This window comes from Oncorhynchus keta, chromosome 32, assembly GCF_023373465.1.
Source record: "Oncorhynchus keta strain PuntledgeMale-10-30-2019 chromosome 32, Oket_V2, whole genome shotgun sequence".
In the NCBI taxonomy this organism is placed as follows: Eukaryota; Metazoa; Chordata; class Actinopteri; order Salmoniformes; family Salmonidae; genus Oncorhynchus; species Oncorhynchus keta.
Genome location: NC_068452.1, coordinates 22,005,741 through 22,023,325, shown reverse-complemented (window position 1 = coordinate 22,023,325; position 17,585 = coordinate 22,005,741). Strand labels below are relative to the sequence as shown.

Below are 17,585 nucleotides of genomic sequence, written 5' to 3'. Positions count from 1 at the left end.
GTGTGTGTGTGTGTGTGTGTGTGTGTGTGTGTGTGTGTGTGTGTGTGTGTGTGTGTGTGTGTCTGTCTGTCTGTCTGTGTGTGGGATTGGCAGCAAACAGTGGGAACAAAAGAGCCTCAGCTCTTGCTCCAGTAGGCCACAGCTGTTGGTATTTAAACTCAATGCAGGTGCTGCAGTCTTTGTGAAGCTACCAGTGCGTCTCCATCGTCTCCTTGTGTTTGAGTGTTTGTTGGAGATGTGTGTGTGAACGGTTAATATTGAGCTACAGAAATAAATGTAATATGCAGAAGACATTCAGCTTTGCAAAAACATTTGGAAATGAATAGAGCGAGTGTGTGTAAATGTGTGTGTGTGTGTGTGTGTGTGTGTGTGTGTGTGTGTGTGTGTGTGTGTGTGTGTGTGTGTGTGTGTGTGTGTGTGTGTGTGTGTGTGTGTGTGTGTGTGTGTGTGTGTGCGAATGTGTAAGAGAAAGATGATGAAGTGGTCTTTCATTAGCAGCGTGTTGGTGGAGGCCCAGTGACACCCAGACAGTGTTCACACTCCCCAGTCACGTGACCTGAGTGAACCTCACCATGCTGCTGTCATGGCACTTCAACATAGTAAAGTGGAATGTGATGATAGAGCAGTGAATACTGGCCAAGACTTATTATAACCCTACCTCTACTGCTCTGGCTGAAAAGACAAAAAAGGATTAGTTCCTCTCAGTGCCATCGGGGAAATTTTACTTAGGGGGAAGTTATTTCACGTAAGAGGAACTTCACAAAGCATTTTCAGGAAGTTGCTGGAGATGCACTTGTGAGATATCTGTTGCACTATACAAACAATTTTAAATTAAACAATTACCTTTTTTTTTTAGGATGGCTGGAAAATCACTCTTTTTAGCATGTTTGCTTACTTATTTTGTTTGTCTATGTCCAAGTCCTGAGTGTTGGAGCGGGCTCTGCTCGTTGTAGCAGCTGTCCAGGAGGCACCAGTTGAGCTAACAGTGTGGCTGGACCAGGAGGGGGGCTGACACCAGGTGGGATCCCAGTCTGGATGCCCCCTGCTGGGCATGCTCTGAGCTGGGCCTGAGTCATCCTGGTTGAGGTCACACAGGTGGATGGACAACAGGCCACCAGTGTGTGGGGTCCTCGTGGCTCCCATGGGTGGGGGCCGGAGAAATGCCTGTCGACAAAAAGCACCCAGCTATCATGTGTAGTACACTTCAACATCACAAAGAGAGACATTCTGTTCTTGCTGATGGAAACACACTTGCTCACACACACACACACACACACACACACACACACACACACACACACACACACACACACACACACACACACACACACACACACACACACACACACACACACAAACGTCCTCCTCAATTTCCTGTAATTTCATTGTTTGCTTGTCACACATTATACACATATACAGTAAATGAAGAACGTGCTCATCATACCACGTTTTTCCTTCCATCCATCTTCATGACATCTAGCACTCATCCATGATCAGTGAAACTATCTCTGGGGAACATGTGGGTGGGCGTCAGGACTTGTCTGCATCCCTGGTTGTGTATTGTGTATGATTTTGTGTGTGTATTTGGTATTTTTGGTATTTTATTAGGATCCCCATTAGCTGTTGCGATAGCAGCAGCTACTATTCCTGGGGTCCACCCGAGGCCTACATTTATGATTTACATAATACAGAACATTAATATTCGAGGCCTGCATTTATGATTGACATAATACAGAATATTAATAATCAAACATTTATGATTTACATAATACAGAACATTAATAATCAAACATTTATGATTGACATAATACAGAACATTAATAATCAAACATTTCTGATTTACATTTAGATATATGACATTTGCATTCAGCAGCATCTACCGTAGGCTATCAGTTACACATACATATCAGTACAGCACATATCAGTACAGCACATATCAGTACAGCACATATCAGTACAATACATATCAGTACATATCAGTACATATCAGTACAGCACATATCAGTACAGTACATATCAGTACAACACATATCAGTACAACACATATCAATCAGTACAGTACATTTCAGTACAGTACATATCAGTACATATCAGTACAGCACATATCATTGCAGCACATATCAGTACAACACCGATCAGCACAGTACATATCAGGACAGTACATATCAGTACAGTGCATTTCATTACAGCACATATCAGTATAGTACATATCAGTACAGCACATCAGTACAGTACATATCAGTACAGCACATATAAGTACAACACATATCAGTACATATCAGTACAGTACATATCAGTACAGTACATATCAGTACATCACATATCAGTACAGTACATATCAGTACAGTACCTATCAGTACAGCACATATCAGTACAACACTGTTTGACTGTTTGAGGTTTTATACTGATAACAAGTTCGAACAGGTGCCATTAATACAGGTAACGAGTGGAGGACAGAGGAGCCTCTTAAAGAAGAAGTTACAGGTCTGTGAGAGCCAGAAATCTTGCGTGTTTGTAGGTGACCAAATACTTATTTTCCACCATAATTTACAAATAAATTCATTTAAAAAATCCTACAATGTGATTTTCTGGATTTTTTCCCCCTAATTTTGTCTGTCATAGTTGAAGTGTACCTATGATGAAAATTACAGGCCTCTCTCATCTTTTTAAGTGGGAGAACTTGCACAATTGGTGGCTGACTAAATACTTTTTTGCCCCACTGTATAGTATTGGGCTAGTTACAGTTTTTCTAGGTCCTTCTTTGCATCACCGGACCACGCGTGTGTGTGTGTGTGTGTGTGTGTGTGTGTGTGTGTGTGTGTGTGTGTGTGTGTGTGTGTGTGTGTGTGTGTGTGTGTGTGTGTGTGTGTGTGTGTGTGTGTGTGTGTACACAGCTTGCGTCCCTTGCCTTGTACAATGGCACCCCTATGGAAAATACACACTCTCCAATCGGGGACTGGCCAAAGTACAATCTGATCAAGAATTCCCTGTGAGAAAGGAAACGTGTGTGTGTGTGTGTGTGTGTGTGTGTGTGTGTGTGTGTGTGTGTGTGTGTGTGTGTGTGTGTGTAAGAGAGAGAGAATGAGTGAGGAAAGTGCTAAACTATAAAAATGATAATTTTAGGAATATGTAATAATTTTGAAGTAGCATATTGACCCAGTAGCTATTTGCACATTATTCATCCAGTGTGTTCAGTTTTCATACATGTCTGAGTGTCAGTAAAAAGGCACAGTTTCAAGGGGGAGACTAAAGTCCAGTGATGAATAGACAAGGTGAGATGTGGACAGCACCAGTCACAGCCTGCGTCCTTCAGGGACTAATCTTTAACATTGAGCCTCATGGGACATCTGGTGGTCAGTTGATGTATAACACAAGAATGCAACGAATCCTAGACAGACTTTATTTTCATTAATGCTATGCATACAAATTAATACTAATGAATACATTGATCAAGTATATAGTAGTCAATTTTAGTAGGCAGAATCATTGCCTTCAAAACATATTTTGGAATGTTGATGGTTTCATATGACGTCCTTGGAGCAACATTTAGTTATGATGTCTGTGGGACATTTAGGATGCAGGAATGTTCACCAGAGCTGTTGCCAGATAATTGAATGTTAATTTCTCTACCATAAGCCACCTCCAACGTTGTTTTATAGAATTTGGCAGTACGTCCAGCCGTGCGTTTGTGTGTCTGCTATTTATTTTATTTAGGACTTTTAGGTTTGATCTAATCTGCCTTTGGCCTTACGGCCCATAACTCTATTTGTATCACTGTTGTTGACCAACCAGTGTTTTGATGAGAGAACCAATCCAATCAATGTGACATGCATTTTAAAACCAAGTTGATTGTGCTTTATATTAGTGAGAAGAAAAACAACTCTAGACTATTACTCCTCCTCTTCCTCATCTTCTTAGAGAGTACAGGCTTCATATATTCCGTTTCCAGAGGTATATAGTATGTTTTGGTATTACTGGGGGAGGTGGAGGCAGTGAGATTACACAATGCCAATCTGATTAGATTGAAAATGCAAATCCCAGACTGGCCTCGACATCCAATCTCACCCCATCCCGGCACTGACACTGCCGCTGCCCGCTGTCCCATAAACCCACTTCTTAATCCCAAAGCCTTTTTAGTTCATGGCCAGTGTGCCACCCATGTCATAGATAAATCCCCCAGTCAATCTTACCAACCTGCCCCCACCCTATCCTCTCTGCCTTTGCCTGTCTCAGCATCAGCCACAAACTGGCAGTCACTCACCTGGGCCACACATGATCAGTCTCTTGTAATTTTGTTGGTACCTATTCAGGGCCCTATTGTAGGTGAAGGTCAGTCCTTCACATAACTGGTTGTGGTGTAGGGTACTGTAGGCTACTCTCTCTTGTACAGCACAGTATCATTCTCGGCCACATAATTAGGGAGCAACGGCAGACATTATAAATGTCAGAATTGTCGTCAGACTTCTGGTCCCAGGGGAGTAAGAGGCTTTTGACCAAATTGACGATGCTCTCTGATAGGCTCCGTGCGCCTATGACCAGTGAGAGGCCGTGAGAAGTACCGCATGCCAAGCTCACTGATGGAATATGGGAGATGCCAAACCAAAGCAGTATACGAGTTTAAGGAACAACCTTATTCTACGACGGTAAAACGAATCGCATAAATCCTGGGTTACTAAGCTTCTGACTATGTATATTTGCGGAACTGTTGACAACAAAGTCAAACGTATAGCGTCAGAAGTAGCTTGATGGACAAAAAAAAAATAGTTTTTCTCTCCCACCCCTTCCTTCCTATCTTCCTTCCTCTGGACCAAAACTACGCATAATTCTGGAGGATCCACTGTAGTCACAGTGACAAAGCACGCGTTGCCAGTATTTCACATCCACAAAGTGATCACAATGATCACTTGGAAATGTGTCCCCTATATGTAACCTTTTATTAAAAACAATTTACATCAAATATAGCCTAGCAGTGCGCGCTCTCGGTGAAACGCAGCATCAGCACCACTAACTGATGCGCGTCCCCGCCCCGGCAGAGGCTACCCGAGATCCCGGGAAGAGGAGTTGGAACTGCGCGAGTTAAAGTTGGGAAAAGGGGGGTGAAAGGATGCTACCGTGCCCTGTGGATAGGAGAACACAATCTACGATCTAATTAACATAGCATGTGCGGAGACGCGTGTCCTCTGTAAAGGATGTTTTGCAAAATATTGAGCATAAGCCTTTTATTTTGGGGTTTTCAAGAATGCTCATCACGTAAGTCTTGTGAAACAGTAATGGTCATTTCTGTCAGTGTCTTGTCCTTCGTTAGCCTATTGCTTTCAGATTAATCAAATAGCCTATGCAGCATGTCGATAACAATATTGATATAAAAAGGGATTCATTGTAAAAAAAAATGTGAATCAAGAAAGAAGTGGCTTAAACCTCTGGGCAATAGGTGCATCTAGTCTTTGAAGGGCAGAACATCTGATATAAAATGACCAATAATCATCAAAACATTGTATAATGGTTAACGATGACTGTTATGTTTTACACAGTTGCATATTCTATATATTTTTGCTTTGAATTCTGATGAAAGTCAAGTGGCATGTTTCCTGCGGGCTGAGAGCGCGCGGCGGTTACAGTCTCGTACTGGGCTTTCTGCATTGCAGTGCTTTCTCGCGCCAGCGTGCAAGTTTCTGCATCGCATGGTTCATTTCCCGCCCACCTCTCTAGCACTCTGTAACGGTCATGCCAATTTACCAACCACGGTGACATAGAGAATATCCCAACCTGTGATAATGATGGCTCTGAAAATGTGGTTTATTATCTGTAAAAGCGAAAGGAATGATTAGAGCCGTGTGCGGGACCACCCCACTGCAGTACTTTCGCAGAGTGTGTGCTCATCACCTGTCCGCGAGCAAAACGTCCCCTTCATGTAGGAACACGCATGACGCGGCAAAAATTCCTAATAGGAATTCCGTGATCAATGACGTATATCGTTTTTTTATTAGTCATTTTTTTGGCGTGGTTGTACAGCAGGGTATAACATGCAAGGTCATATGGAGATGGATTTGAGATGCACGTGGGGGGAAAAACTTGGTGGGGTCTCTTTCCATTATGCATCAATGTCGAAGCAATTACCTCAGAAGATCTGAACTGCATTGGTCATGAATGAATTAAAGGCCGCAGGGTGATTCACCAAGCAGTTCAAAAAAGAAGAAGATGGGGTGGAGGGGGAGGGAAATGGAAAGGGGGGTAGGGTGGAGGGAGAGAGAGAGGGGGCACGGTGGGCTAGGACCACCTGACACCATGATATTTGGATGTACCGTGTAAAGGTCTAAACTTCTGAAAAACATTGTTACTTCACTTCATATCACTGTATATAGTACAGTAAACAGGGCAGGTCGTTTGTTTTGCTCTCTCTAGGCTCTATTAGGGATTACTAGTGAATACTTAGTGCCCCAGTGCCCTCTTGGTGCTGTGGCGGTGTTAGTGTAAGAGGATCACACAAGGCAGGCTATCCTGCGCTGCTGGACTATCAGATAGAGTGATTATTAAGGTGGGAGTTAAATATCTGGGGCATTTGGGTGTGATATTGTGGTGAGTTGGACTGTATGTCCATGTATGGTACATTTGGTTGTGTAAATACGTTGAGAACACTTGTTATGGCCATGTGGTGCGACGTCTATTTTTTGTTGTGGTCTCACATGGATTCCATTTTGGGTAACCAGGGGGGTTTTATAGAATCCATGTGTGTGTTGGGGTAACCACACTGGTCAGTTTTTCTAGATGTGTATACACCAGTAGAGTATTTGGCATTTTGTTCTGTGGTCTATTGCGTTACTACTGTATGCCTTCAGTGTTGAGGGAAGTTGGTTGTAAGTACTGGCTATTAGGGGTGTAGTATCACACTACGGTGTTTGGAAGCTGACTGGTTTACTGTGATGTTGTTGTGGTGATTTACCCCCTGTAGTTTGGCCTGCCGGCCTGTGTATCTGGGTGCTGGCAAGCATATGAGGCAGTGCCCACGACTCAGGCTGTGAGTCAGGCAGGCAGCCAGGCATATACTCTACATCTGCTGTGGATGGGATGTGAGGTACACAGTGGAACTGAGCCAGATTAAAATGGGGACTCCATTCCCGGGACATGCTCATCTGGGGTGGGGCTAACACACAGCATTGCTGAAGCACTCCTACTATGCTACTGCCCTTGCAGCTGCCCTGCTGTGTGTGTGTGTGTCACAGGAGGTTGGTGGCACCTTAATTCGGGAGAACGGGCTGATGGTAATGACTGGAGCGGAATCAGTGCAATGGTATCAAATACCACATGATTTCCATGTGTTTGATTCCATTCCATGTGCTCCGTTCCTGCCATTATTATGAGCCGTCCTCCCTTCAGCAGAATCCTGTGGAGTGTGTGCATGTATGTGTTTATTACTGTGAAAACGTGTATGTATCTGTTTGTATGTGTGTGCACTGATGTGTGTTGTTCAGTCTTGGTGTGCTGCCCATGCATCTCCAGTCCTCACAGAGACTAGTTGTGTGTTGTGGTGTGTATGTGAGTGTGTGTGAGTGAGTGAGGGGAATTGATATGGAGGATAGAGGTGCACCAGTGTGGAAACTTTGTTTGGTTCTATTCTTAGACAGATATACAATGCTGTGGGATGATGGTCCTGTATATGAGAGGTTTTGGGGCTTTGATGTCTTTCATATCCTCCGTGTCGCCAGGCAGATACTCCCCACTGTGAGGTCTGACTTTGGCTATGAATAATTCAGAGTCAGCACTCGAACACGCACCAGCCTGCCTTCCACTCTGTGTGCCACACAACCCCAATACAAAAACATTCTGGCATTTAACATTTAACATTAGGATTCTTGGCTCCCAATCATCCATGAAAAGCAGAGATATTCATCACACTGTACATCATTTATCATGGGCCACTGCATGATGTGTCCGGAGGAGGCTGTTTCAATATGCTCAGCAATTGTAATGTGTCAGTCCAGACAGCCCCAGCCCCCTGCAGCCTCTCCATCCCACAGTAACACTAGACTGATGCGTCAGCATCTCTGATATGCAGGCAGCAGCTCTTTACACTTATGGCCAACTGAGTCAAGCCAAGACAAGACTATGTACAGACTCCGTGAGCATTGCCTTGCTATTGAGAAATGCTGGCGTAGGCAGACCTGGCTCTCAAGAAACGACAGGCACATTGCCCACATTGCCCACAAAATGAGGTGGAAACTGAGATGCACTTCCTATCCTCCTGCCAAATGTATGACCATATTAGTGACATGTATTTCCCTCAGATTACACAGAACCTCAAAGAATTTGAAAACAAATCCAATTTTGGTAAACTTCTATATCTATTGGGTGAAATACCAGTGTGCCATCACAGCAGCAAGATTTGTGACCTGTTGCCACAAGAAAAGGGCAACCAGTGAAGAACAAACACCATTGTAAATACAACCCATTTTTAAATTGATTTATTTTTCCTTTTGTACTTGACATATTTGCACATAATATGACATTTGACATGTCTTTAGTCTTTTGGAACTTTTGTGAGTGTAATGTTTACTGTTAATTTGTATCGTTTATTTCACTTTTGTTTATTATCAACTTCACTTGCTATGGCAATTTTAACATGTTTCCCATGCCAATAAAGCCCTTAAATACAATTTATGAGAGCGAGAGAGAGAGAGACAGATAGAGGGAGAGAGAGAGAGAAGGGGGAGATAGAGCGTGAGAGAGAAGTTGCATGATCGAGAGGGGGTGAGAGAGAAAGAGATGGAGAGGGAGAGAGAGAGAGAGAGAGGAGAGAGAGAGAGGAGAGAGGAGAGAGAGAGAGAAAAAAGTGAGAGAGAAGAAGAGGAAGAGAGCAGGGGGGGTGGAATGTTCTGGATAAGCTCTGGGTATGTCTTTTAGTAACTGCGACACAGCGACACCCACTTGAGAAGTATTTGAGATAAGAGATCAAATGAGAAGAAGAGAGAGGGAAGGTGTTAGGTAAGGCGCTCCCTCGTGATTTTGGCTCAGGAGAGAGAGAGAGAGAGAGAGAGAGAGAGAGAGAGAGAGAGAGAGAGAGAGAGAGAAGAGGCGTGCTGAGTGAGATGGAGGGATAGGTGATGTGAGGAGAGAGAAGAGGGTGGTTTGGAGTCAGATGGAGGGGGGAGAGGAAGAGAGAAGAGCATCCTATCAGTAGGAGGTGGGCGTTGAGTGGCAAGGCCTGAGTTAACCTCCAGCAGTCCTATTGGCTCTCTGCTTTCCTTATGCCTTTAATACCTGTAGTTCTTCTCCACCCTCTACAACCCTCTACACTGCTCACCACGGACATTAACAACAATGTAGGGCTAGTTATAGGCTTCAGTTAGCTGAAGAATCATTGACTTGACGAACAAACTATAGGCAGCAGAGTATTGTACTTCATGACGTACTTCATTAACAGTGAGTTCTCAGTCTGTAATGTCTGCAGGAGAGGATCAGGGGACATGGCCAGAAAGGTCACCCAGTCCAGACTCAGATACCAAGACAGAGAGAGTATACTATAACACTCAAGGTCAAAGGCAGCACATGTCTCTGGCTCAGCTGATTTCTTTCCATCCGGATTGGACTTGTCCTTGGATGACAGCATTCACGGTCCCGTGACAGATTGAGCTGTTTTTGACGGTGGGAAATGAAATGGAAGGTGTTTAGGCTCAGAGTGAGTGTCATAGTGTACTGACTGTTTTGACAAGGACCTCTCTGCCTGACCAGTTCAATGATGCTGTCTCACATACTGTGGGGTAGTATGGAGAGTACAGAGATAAGGTTTGATTCTTCAGCTGAGGTTATCCCCTAATAGTTGTTCCTGTTTGAGCTCTTCCGCTCCGGCGCTCCTGTCTCCATTTATTTTCTCCCTCTTCAAGAGGTGTTCTAAAGATGAGTCCATACTCTCACTCACTCACTCACTCACTCACTCACTCACTCACTCACTCACTCACTCACTCACTCACTCACTCACTCACTCACTCACCTCCCTCCAATCTTCCTTCCCTCCCTCCCTCTGCAGCCTGAATACTAATCCTGCGAACGTCTCCCTGCGAACATCTCCCTGGGCTCCCCAGGTTTTAAACTGTGAGATTTGGGGCTCTCTTTCTTTCCCCCCTTGGCTTTTTCTCTCTCTCCATCTTCTCAGCCTGTTTGTCCATCTATTCCTCTATCTACATGACTCTGAGCTGGGCGGAGGTAGTAACAGACATGTTATGACATTGCAGAAGATAAGGCAGTGTTTTCTAGTGACCGTGGCGAGGACATAGTGGGTTTATCTGTGCCAATGACAAGATTAGGCAGAATTATAGTGATTCCTAATTGCTGAGGGTATTTATCAAGGAGGGGGGATGGCGGATGAGACAGACGGTTGATGAGACGATGAGGGAACATCTCTGATTTATTTTGCTGCTATCTGTCCACTAGGCACCCGTAGAATAACACCAGCTATCTCCCTGAGAGACAGTCAGTATCATTAACTGCATACTATTTCAGGCAAAACAGATGATCACACACACACACACACACACACACACACACACACACACACACACACACACACACACACACACACACACACACACACACACACACACACACACACACACACACAGTTCATTTCCAAATGTGTTTGCAAAGCTGAAAGCCCTCTGCATATTCCATTTATTTCTTTAGCTCAATAAAAAGGGGACGGGTGGAGGTTCTCTTCTTGATAACGATCATTCATCTCACCGGCACAGTGCAAAAAATACTTACTGGCTTCTGGTTTCATGCCTGACTCAATCCACCATCCATTACTGCTGAAATAAAGACATTAGTTAGGTCTCTGCATCTTTATCTGGGAGGATTGATGGTTAGATTCATCAGTACGGCTCCACCTGTTCTTAAGGAGCCAGTTTACACTGTAGCATTACAGATGACTGCACCGTGCACTGTGCAGATGGGAGGTCATATTGTGGAAGGGTTATTAGTGCACACCACACAGAGGCCTAATTAGTCTGTGCTTTTATTTTCCTGCCCCCTAAATCAGACTTGTTGAATGTTCATAGCTTGTGACCCAGCTACAGGACAGATTATGCAGTGCCTAATTAGTTGCAATCCAACATCTGTCCCTTATCTGTGTGAGGAGAGGCACCACTAAACCACGCTGGGTTCTGTTCAGCTGAAATCCCTGCTGTTATCGTGTGATTTGAACGGTTTTGGAGAATGATGTATTGTGTAGTCTGAGTATTACTGTAATCTCTGTGTTTAACCGCCTCTTCTCTCTCATCTTTTGTTCTAGATGAATGTGTTGATCCCTTGGTAACTTCGCTCTATGCCAACTCCTTCTTGGCCTCTTCCAGATATAACTTTTTGTACTCGGCCAACTTTGCCAAATTGTATGGTTAGTTTTCTACTTCATTGCATTGATTAATTTGTTGTTTTATGTCTTTATGTAGACTATTTGGTGTTGTGTATGTGATTGGATGATTTATGTTGTGAATATTGCCTATTATCTACAGTATGTGTGTATTCAGTGTGATGAGAACTGTGTGTGTGTGCATGGCCAGTGTGTGAATATTGCCTATTATCTACAGTATGTGTGTATTCAGTGTGATGAGAACTGTGTGTGTGTGCATGGCCAGTGTGTGAATATTGCCTATATCTATGTGTGTGTAATGAAGTCAGTGTGAGTTCTGGTTGATGACGTGGGTGTGTTGCGTTCCTCCTCCAGGGAGCAGTGGCTGGTCCCCGTCCCCCCGGGACAGACAGCCCTGGCTGCAGATTGATCTGAAGAGGAAGTACCGCATCCAGGCCATCGCCACCCAGGGCACCTTCAATTCCTATGACTGGGTCACCAAGTACACCCTTCTCTATGGTGACCGCCCCGACTCCTGGACGCCTTACGTTATGAAAGGAGGGAACTCGGTAGGGAGGGGAGGGGGGGGGGGGGGGGTTAAATGGATAATTTACTCAATTATTTATTATTTGCTCTCAGCTTGAAAGTTGTCTACAGGCTAAGAGTGACTGGTAGGAAGATGATTAAATGATGACATTTGAGTGAACTATCCATTTGGGTTGGGGTCTGTCAGGTAAAAAATAAAAACTGTCATTCAAATGTAATCCTTGGCACTGTTCACACTGGGCACAGACTTCAAATCAATGTCTATTCCACGTTGTTTCAACGTAATGTCATTGAAATTCATTGAAATTACGTGGAAACAACGTTGATTCAACCAGCGTGTTCCCAGTGGGTTGTTTGATTTCATGTTAGATGTTCACCAAGTAACAGTTAGAGACAACATTACCACATTATCCCTCAGTGAGAGAATCTGACAACACGAATCCTTTTTCATCTGTTTATTAGTGAATGAATAACTCTTCTTCTCTCTCATATATATGTATATATATATAAATAATCTCTCTCTCCCTCTGCTGTGCACAGACGATGCCTGGGAACTGGAACTACCACCAGGTGAAGAGGAATGTGTTCCACTATGCCTTCACAGCCAAACACATCCGCCTCCTGCCCCTGGGGTGGAACACAGAGAATGGAGGCAAGATTGGCGTCAGGCTGGAGGTGTTTGGCTGTGCTTACGGTGAGGACATCTTTCAGAACCAGTGTGACTATAATTTGCTGTAGGAGTCTTCTTCGAAATCTCACGATAGCACATTCAACAGTCATGCAACGAACACAGTTGACAGTCAGTAACAAACAACTCAATGACACCAACGTCAAACAGTACCTATCAAACATCCATCTACGCCATATCACAGGAACACTTTTGAGCCTCTCAACCATTTGAATCTTCATAGGATCACAAATGTGCCATTCGACCTCTAACATCTAACCACTTCCCCCTTCTCTCTCGGCCAGACTCCTACGTGATGCAGATGAACGGGGACGACTCGGTGGCCTTCATGTTCCCAGGGAAGAGGTTCCGGACCCTGCAGGACCATTTTGCCGTGAACTTTAAGACCCTGGAGCAGGACGGGCTGCTGCTACACAGTGAGGGAGTCCAGGGAGACATCTTGTCCCTGGAGCTGAGGAAAGGACGCCTCGTCCTCACCATTGGCCTAGGTAGGATCCGCTGGAATGCGTGGGGTGCGGCTGGGCAGAGACTCTAAACTGGTCAGAGTGCTGTATGCCATAGATGGAGGACAGCAAAGAAGCACTCTGACCAGTTGGTCTGTGAAGGATCAAATCGAAACAAATGGAAGTCAAAGGAAATTCAATCAGTTTATTGTCATAAACACAAGATACAGGATACAATGAAATGCTTAACGGAACATAAATATTCATGTTGTCGGGTGATTATAGAATCTGATAGGCTGGGATATGGTTTAGGGGTTCAGTTTCCTAGATTAGATTGAATTATCTTTACTGGATGAAAAACACGGCGTGAATATCCCTGTCAATCCTCCATTACTGCTGAAGCAGACATTAGGCTTCTGTATCTGTGAGGAGAACTCAGGTTGGTATAGCCATTACTTCAGCTCCACCTTCTCTAAAAGGAAACATTTATAGAAAAATATATACACACGTAACTGTCGCTTTGGATGAAAGCATCTGCTAAACGGCCTACAGTATAGCTATAGCTTGAATTGTAGCGAACTAAAGCGAGCTTGATTATTGAGTGAGTTTTACCCAGCAGTACTCCCATCATCCTATCAAATTCTTACGTCATTCATTTCCGTTCTCCTGTCAAAGGAAGCAGTACGGTCAACCAGGTGGACGGTCGGACCACAATGACCGTTGGCAACATACTAGATGACCAGCACTGGCATTACGTCACCATCAAGCGCTACGGTCGACAGGTCAACTTCACAGTGGACGCTCACACTGAGACGGCCATTAGCAAAGGAGATTTCACCTACATAGACCTGGACACTCAGGTTGGTCATAGAACTAGACATGTCTGGACATGTTTTTTGTTGTTGAACATGAGTGACATGTTGAACATGAGTGAGTTTGGAGTCAGGCTTGTGACAGTGGTCCATAATGACAGGAATGAAGCGGTGATTGAAGGGGTCAATGGTCATAGACAGGGATCAGCCTACTATTTACCTGGCACCTGCTAGTCATTCAGGGTGTACTTTGATGATATACACATGATCTAAATCTACAAATAAATGTGTGCCTTTGAGTATAATATTCCATTGATCATAAGGGTACATGTATCCAAGTCATTCCTCTGCTGGTACTCTCCTAGATGTATGTGGGCGGAGTGATTGAGCCCAATGTGCCCCACCTCCCAGAGGTTCCTAACTTCCGTGGCTGCCTGGAGAACGTCTTTATCAATGGGATCAATGTCATCAACATGGCCCAGGACCAGGTGCCTGAGATACGCATCCCTCGGCAGGTGTAGCTTCTCATCAGACTTCACCTCTGCATCACGTACTCGTGTACCCACTCACACACACACACACACACACACACACACACACACACACACACACACACACACACACACACACACACACACACACACACACACACACACACACACACACGTTACCTGTGACCTACAGTGAGGTTGCTAATCTTTCTTCGTAGTTTGTTGTAAATGCAATGATTTCCTCCTCGTACCTCGTGTTGTTTTTCCCCAGAAAAAGATGCACTACGCGTGCCGTGACATTCTGTGGAAACCCATGACCTTCGCCGGGCCCAACAACTACCTGCAGGTGCCTGGGTTCTTCAGGAAGCCTCGGATGTTTGTCAAGTTTAAGTTCCGTTCCTGGGACTACACAGGCCTGCTGATGTTTACACGCTTCGCTGACGACCTGGGAGCCTTGGAGCTGGGCCTGAGTGAGGGACAGGTCAATGTCACGCTCTTTCAGCCAGGCAAGAAGAAACTACAGTTCGCAGCAGGTGAGCCAAAATGTGGAACTGAACTCACCCTGCCTCGTTAATAAATTCTTACCCTTCTACAAATGATAAATAATGGGCAGAACATTTGTTGAGAGGGTGGAAGAGGCAGGTCTGGCAAATGAATACTGTATTATATTGCATTCATACCGATTGCTCATTCATTTCATCTAAAGATGTTCTAATATTGTTTCTGTTTGTTCTCCTTTTCAGGTTACCGTTTGAATGACGGTTTCTGGCACACGGTAGACGTAGCAGCCAGGGACAACCTACTGTCCATCACCATAGATGAGGAGGAGGGCTCTCCGCTGAAAATCACCAACCCCTTCACTGTCCGCACAGGGGACCGCTACTTCTTTGGAGGTGAGCTGTTCACCACACCTGTTTTGGCTCTTCACTTTACTGTTCCCAACATCAACATACATTACAATAGCAACCACTGGACGTGAGCTGTTGACCAGACCTGGGGTACGTCCCAAATGGCACCCAATTTCCTTTATAGTGCACTACTTTTGCTCTTATATACCAGAACACTGTTCATCTACATAACTTGTTTTATATTTATTTTTGTCATTTAGCAGACACTCTTCTCCAGAGCGACTTACAGGAGCAATTAGGGTTAAGTGCCTTGCTCAAGGGCACATCAGCAGATTTATCACCTAGTCAGCTTAGGGATTTGAACCAGTGACCATTCTGGAACTGGCCCAACGCTCTTAACCGCTAGCCACCATTTTGATGTTCTCACTATCAAAATAACAACCCAATTGGTAACATATCTTCACACCTCCCACTGTGCTTTGGTCCTCAGGGTGTCCGAAGACTAACAACACGATCAGGAAGTGTGAGACCAAGCTGAACCACTTCCACGGCTGCATGCAGCAGATCTTTATCGACAACGAGCCGGTGGACATCGACATCATCCTGCAGCGACGCTGGGGACGCTACGCTGAACTGTTGTTGGGCACCTGTGGTATCACTGACAGGTAAGGGGCATCAGTGACAGAGCAGACGGGGGGGGCATCAGAGACATATATACGGAGGAGGAGGTTGGCAGAGAGGGAGGGGCACAGACTAAGATACTATGGTGAAATGGTTTGTTTAAATTATTTTCCATGGAGGGCAACAGAATATATTTTTGCCATCGCGGGCCAGAATCATACATCATGTGTATGACTGTATTGACAGATATATCTACTGTAAATCACGTCCAAATAGGCTACTTATTTTGCTTTTTTAACATGCACAGAAGTAAATCACATCCATGTTCTCCTTTTGGTAGCTATTTTCTTTATTAAAACAGGCAATGAACTACACGGAGGGAAAAGCACACTGTGCATTCAGCACCACGGACAGAACTCTTTAACGGTTATGCACAAAAACCCAAGACAGAGAGCTCAACATTACATTTGAACTACTCAAATCAGTGTGAGGAGTGAAGTCTCTGATGGGCATTGACTAGAGCAGTGAAATCGGGTATCGTTTCTGACGTCGCTATGTGCATGATTGCTGAGAGGTGGGAGTCAGTAAGAGATGAGCTGTTCCTTGACTTGTTATATTTCATCACTGAAAATGTCTGTTCACATGCATAGGTTGACCCAAACAGTACAAACATCTTCTGAGCATGACTCCTAAACTTTGGAAAGTTTTGTTCATCAAGAGATGCATAGAACCTCGTCAGTGACATTGTTTTGAATAGTTCTCCAATCACTGCATCAGACTGAAGACCGATAAGCTCAAGTTGCAGGTCAGTGGGAGCGTTATCCACATTGAAGGTGAAAGGAGAGGAAACCAACCACGTCATTTTCCAAAACTTTGAAACTCACCGTTCAAAGCACGCAGCAGTAATGTATACTTCTCCCGCTGGTCATCTGATAGGGAACAGACTAGTAGTGTCGGAAGGTGGGTGAGATTGTTGGCTTCTACTTGGCGGGTCAGGAGGAGTAATCTTCCCTTGAAGGCTTTGACAAGGCTGTGTCACACCCTGATCAGGTTCACCTGTCTTTGTTATTGTCTCCACCCCCTCCAGGTGTCGCTTGTTATCCCTGGTGTATATATCCCTGTGTTTCCTGTCTCTCTGTGCCAGTTCATCTTGTATGTGGAAGTCAACTGGTGTGGGTTTCCCATGTGCCTTCCTTTTATTCTCGTTTACTGGTCCTCCTGGTTTTGACCCTTGCCTGTTTCCTTGTGCTCTGTACCTACCTGCCCTGACCTTAAGCCTGCCTGCCACACTCTACCTCCTGTACTCTGAACTGGTTTTGACCTTTTGCCTGTCCACGACCATTCTCTTGCCAACCCCTTTCGGATGTAATAAATATCAAAGACTCAAACCATCTGCCTCCTGTGTCTACATCTGGGTCTCACCCTGTGCCCTTATAGGCTGTACATCTGATGTGAAAAAAGGCCCTTCCCTTGAAGTTTGGAATTCAGTTCATTCATGAGGGCCGTGATGTCCACGGTGAAGGCAAAATCAGCCATTCATTCTTTAACTTGCAGTTGAGGGAAATCCACGTTATCCTTTCATATGCAAAAATTCAGCCATTTCTGACTTCAGGTTACACACCCTTTCAAACACCTTCCCCAAACTCAGCCATCTCACGTTTGTGTGGTAGGGGAGATCTGCATGACCCGACTCTGTCTCTTCCAACAGTGCGACAAACTGCCTGGGGTTTAAAGATTTTACTCTTATGAAGTTTACCACTTTAGTGACTGTATCCACAACACAGCTTATTTTCAGAAC

At 44.6% G+C, this 17,585-nt stretch overlaps 1 protein-coding gene across 1 annotated transcript in view; it reads left to right on the top strand.

Annotated features, from left to right (window-relative positions):
- Window positions 1-4,659: 4,659 nt before the first annotated feature.
- Window positions 4,660-17,585, top strand: part of LOC118365779 (contactin-associated protein 1-like) — a 39,368-nt gene continuing 26,442 nt past the window's right edge. The window contains exons 1-10 of the mRNA XM_052490903.1: window positions 4,660-5,250; window positions 11,282-11,383; window positions 11,714-11,907; window positions 12,425-12,578; window positions 12,857-13,060; window positions 13,691-13,875; window positions 14,193-14,342; window positions 14,590-14,851; window positions 15,062-15,211; window positions 15,657-15,831. Of these exons, the coding sequence (XP_052346863.1) occupies window positions 5,190-5,250; window positions 11,282-11,383; window positions 11,714-11,907; window positions 12,425-12,578; window positions 12,857-13,060; window positions 13,691-13,875; window positions 14,193-14,342; window positions 14,590-14,851; window positions 15,062-15,211; window positions 15,657-15,831 (1,637 nt within the window). The 5' untranslated portion in view covers window positions 4,660-5,189. The remainder of the gene's footprint in view (window positions 5,251-11,281; window positions 11,384-11,713; window positions 11,908-12,424; window positions 12,579-12,856; window positions 13,061-13,690; window positions 13,876-14,192; window positions 14,343-14,589; window positions 14,852-15,061; window positions 15,212-15,656; window positions 15,832-17,585) is intronic.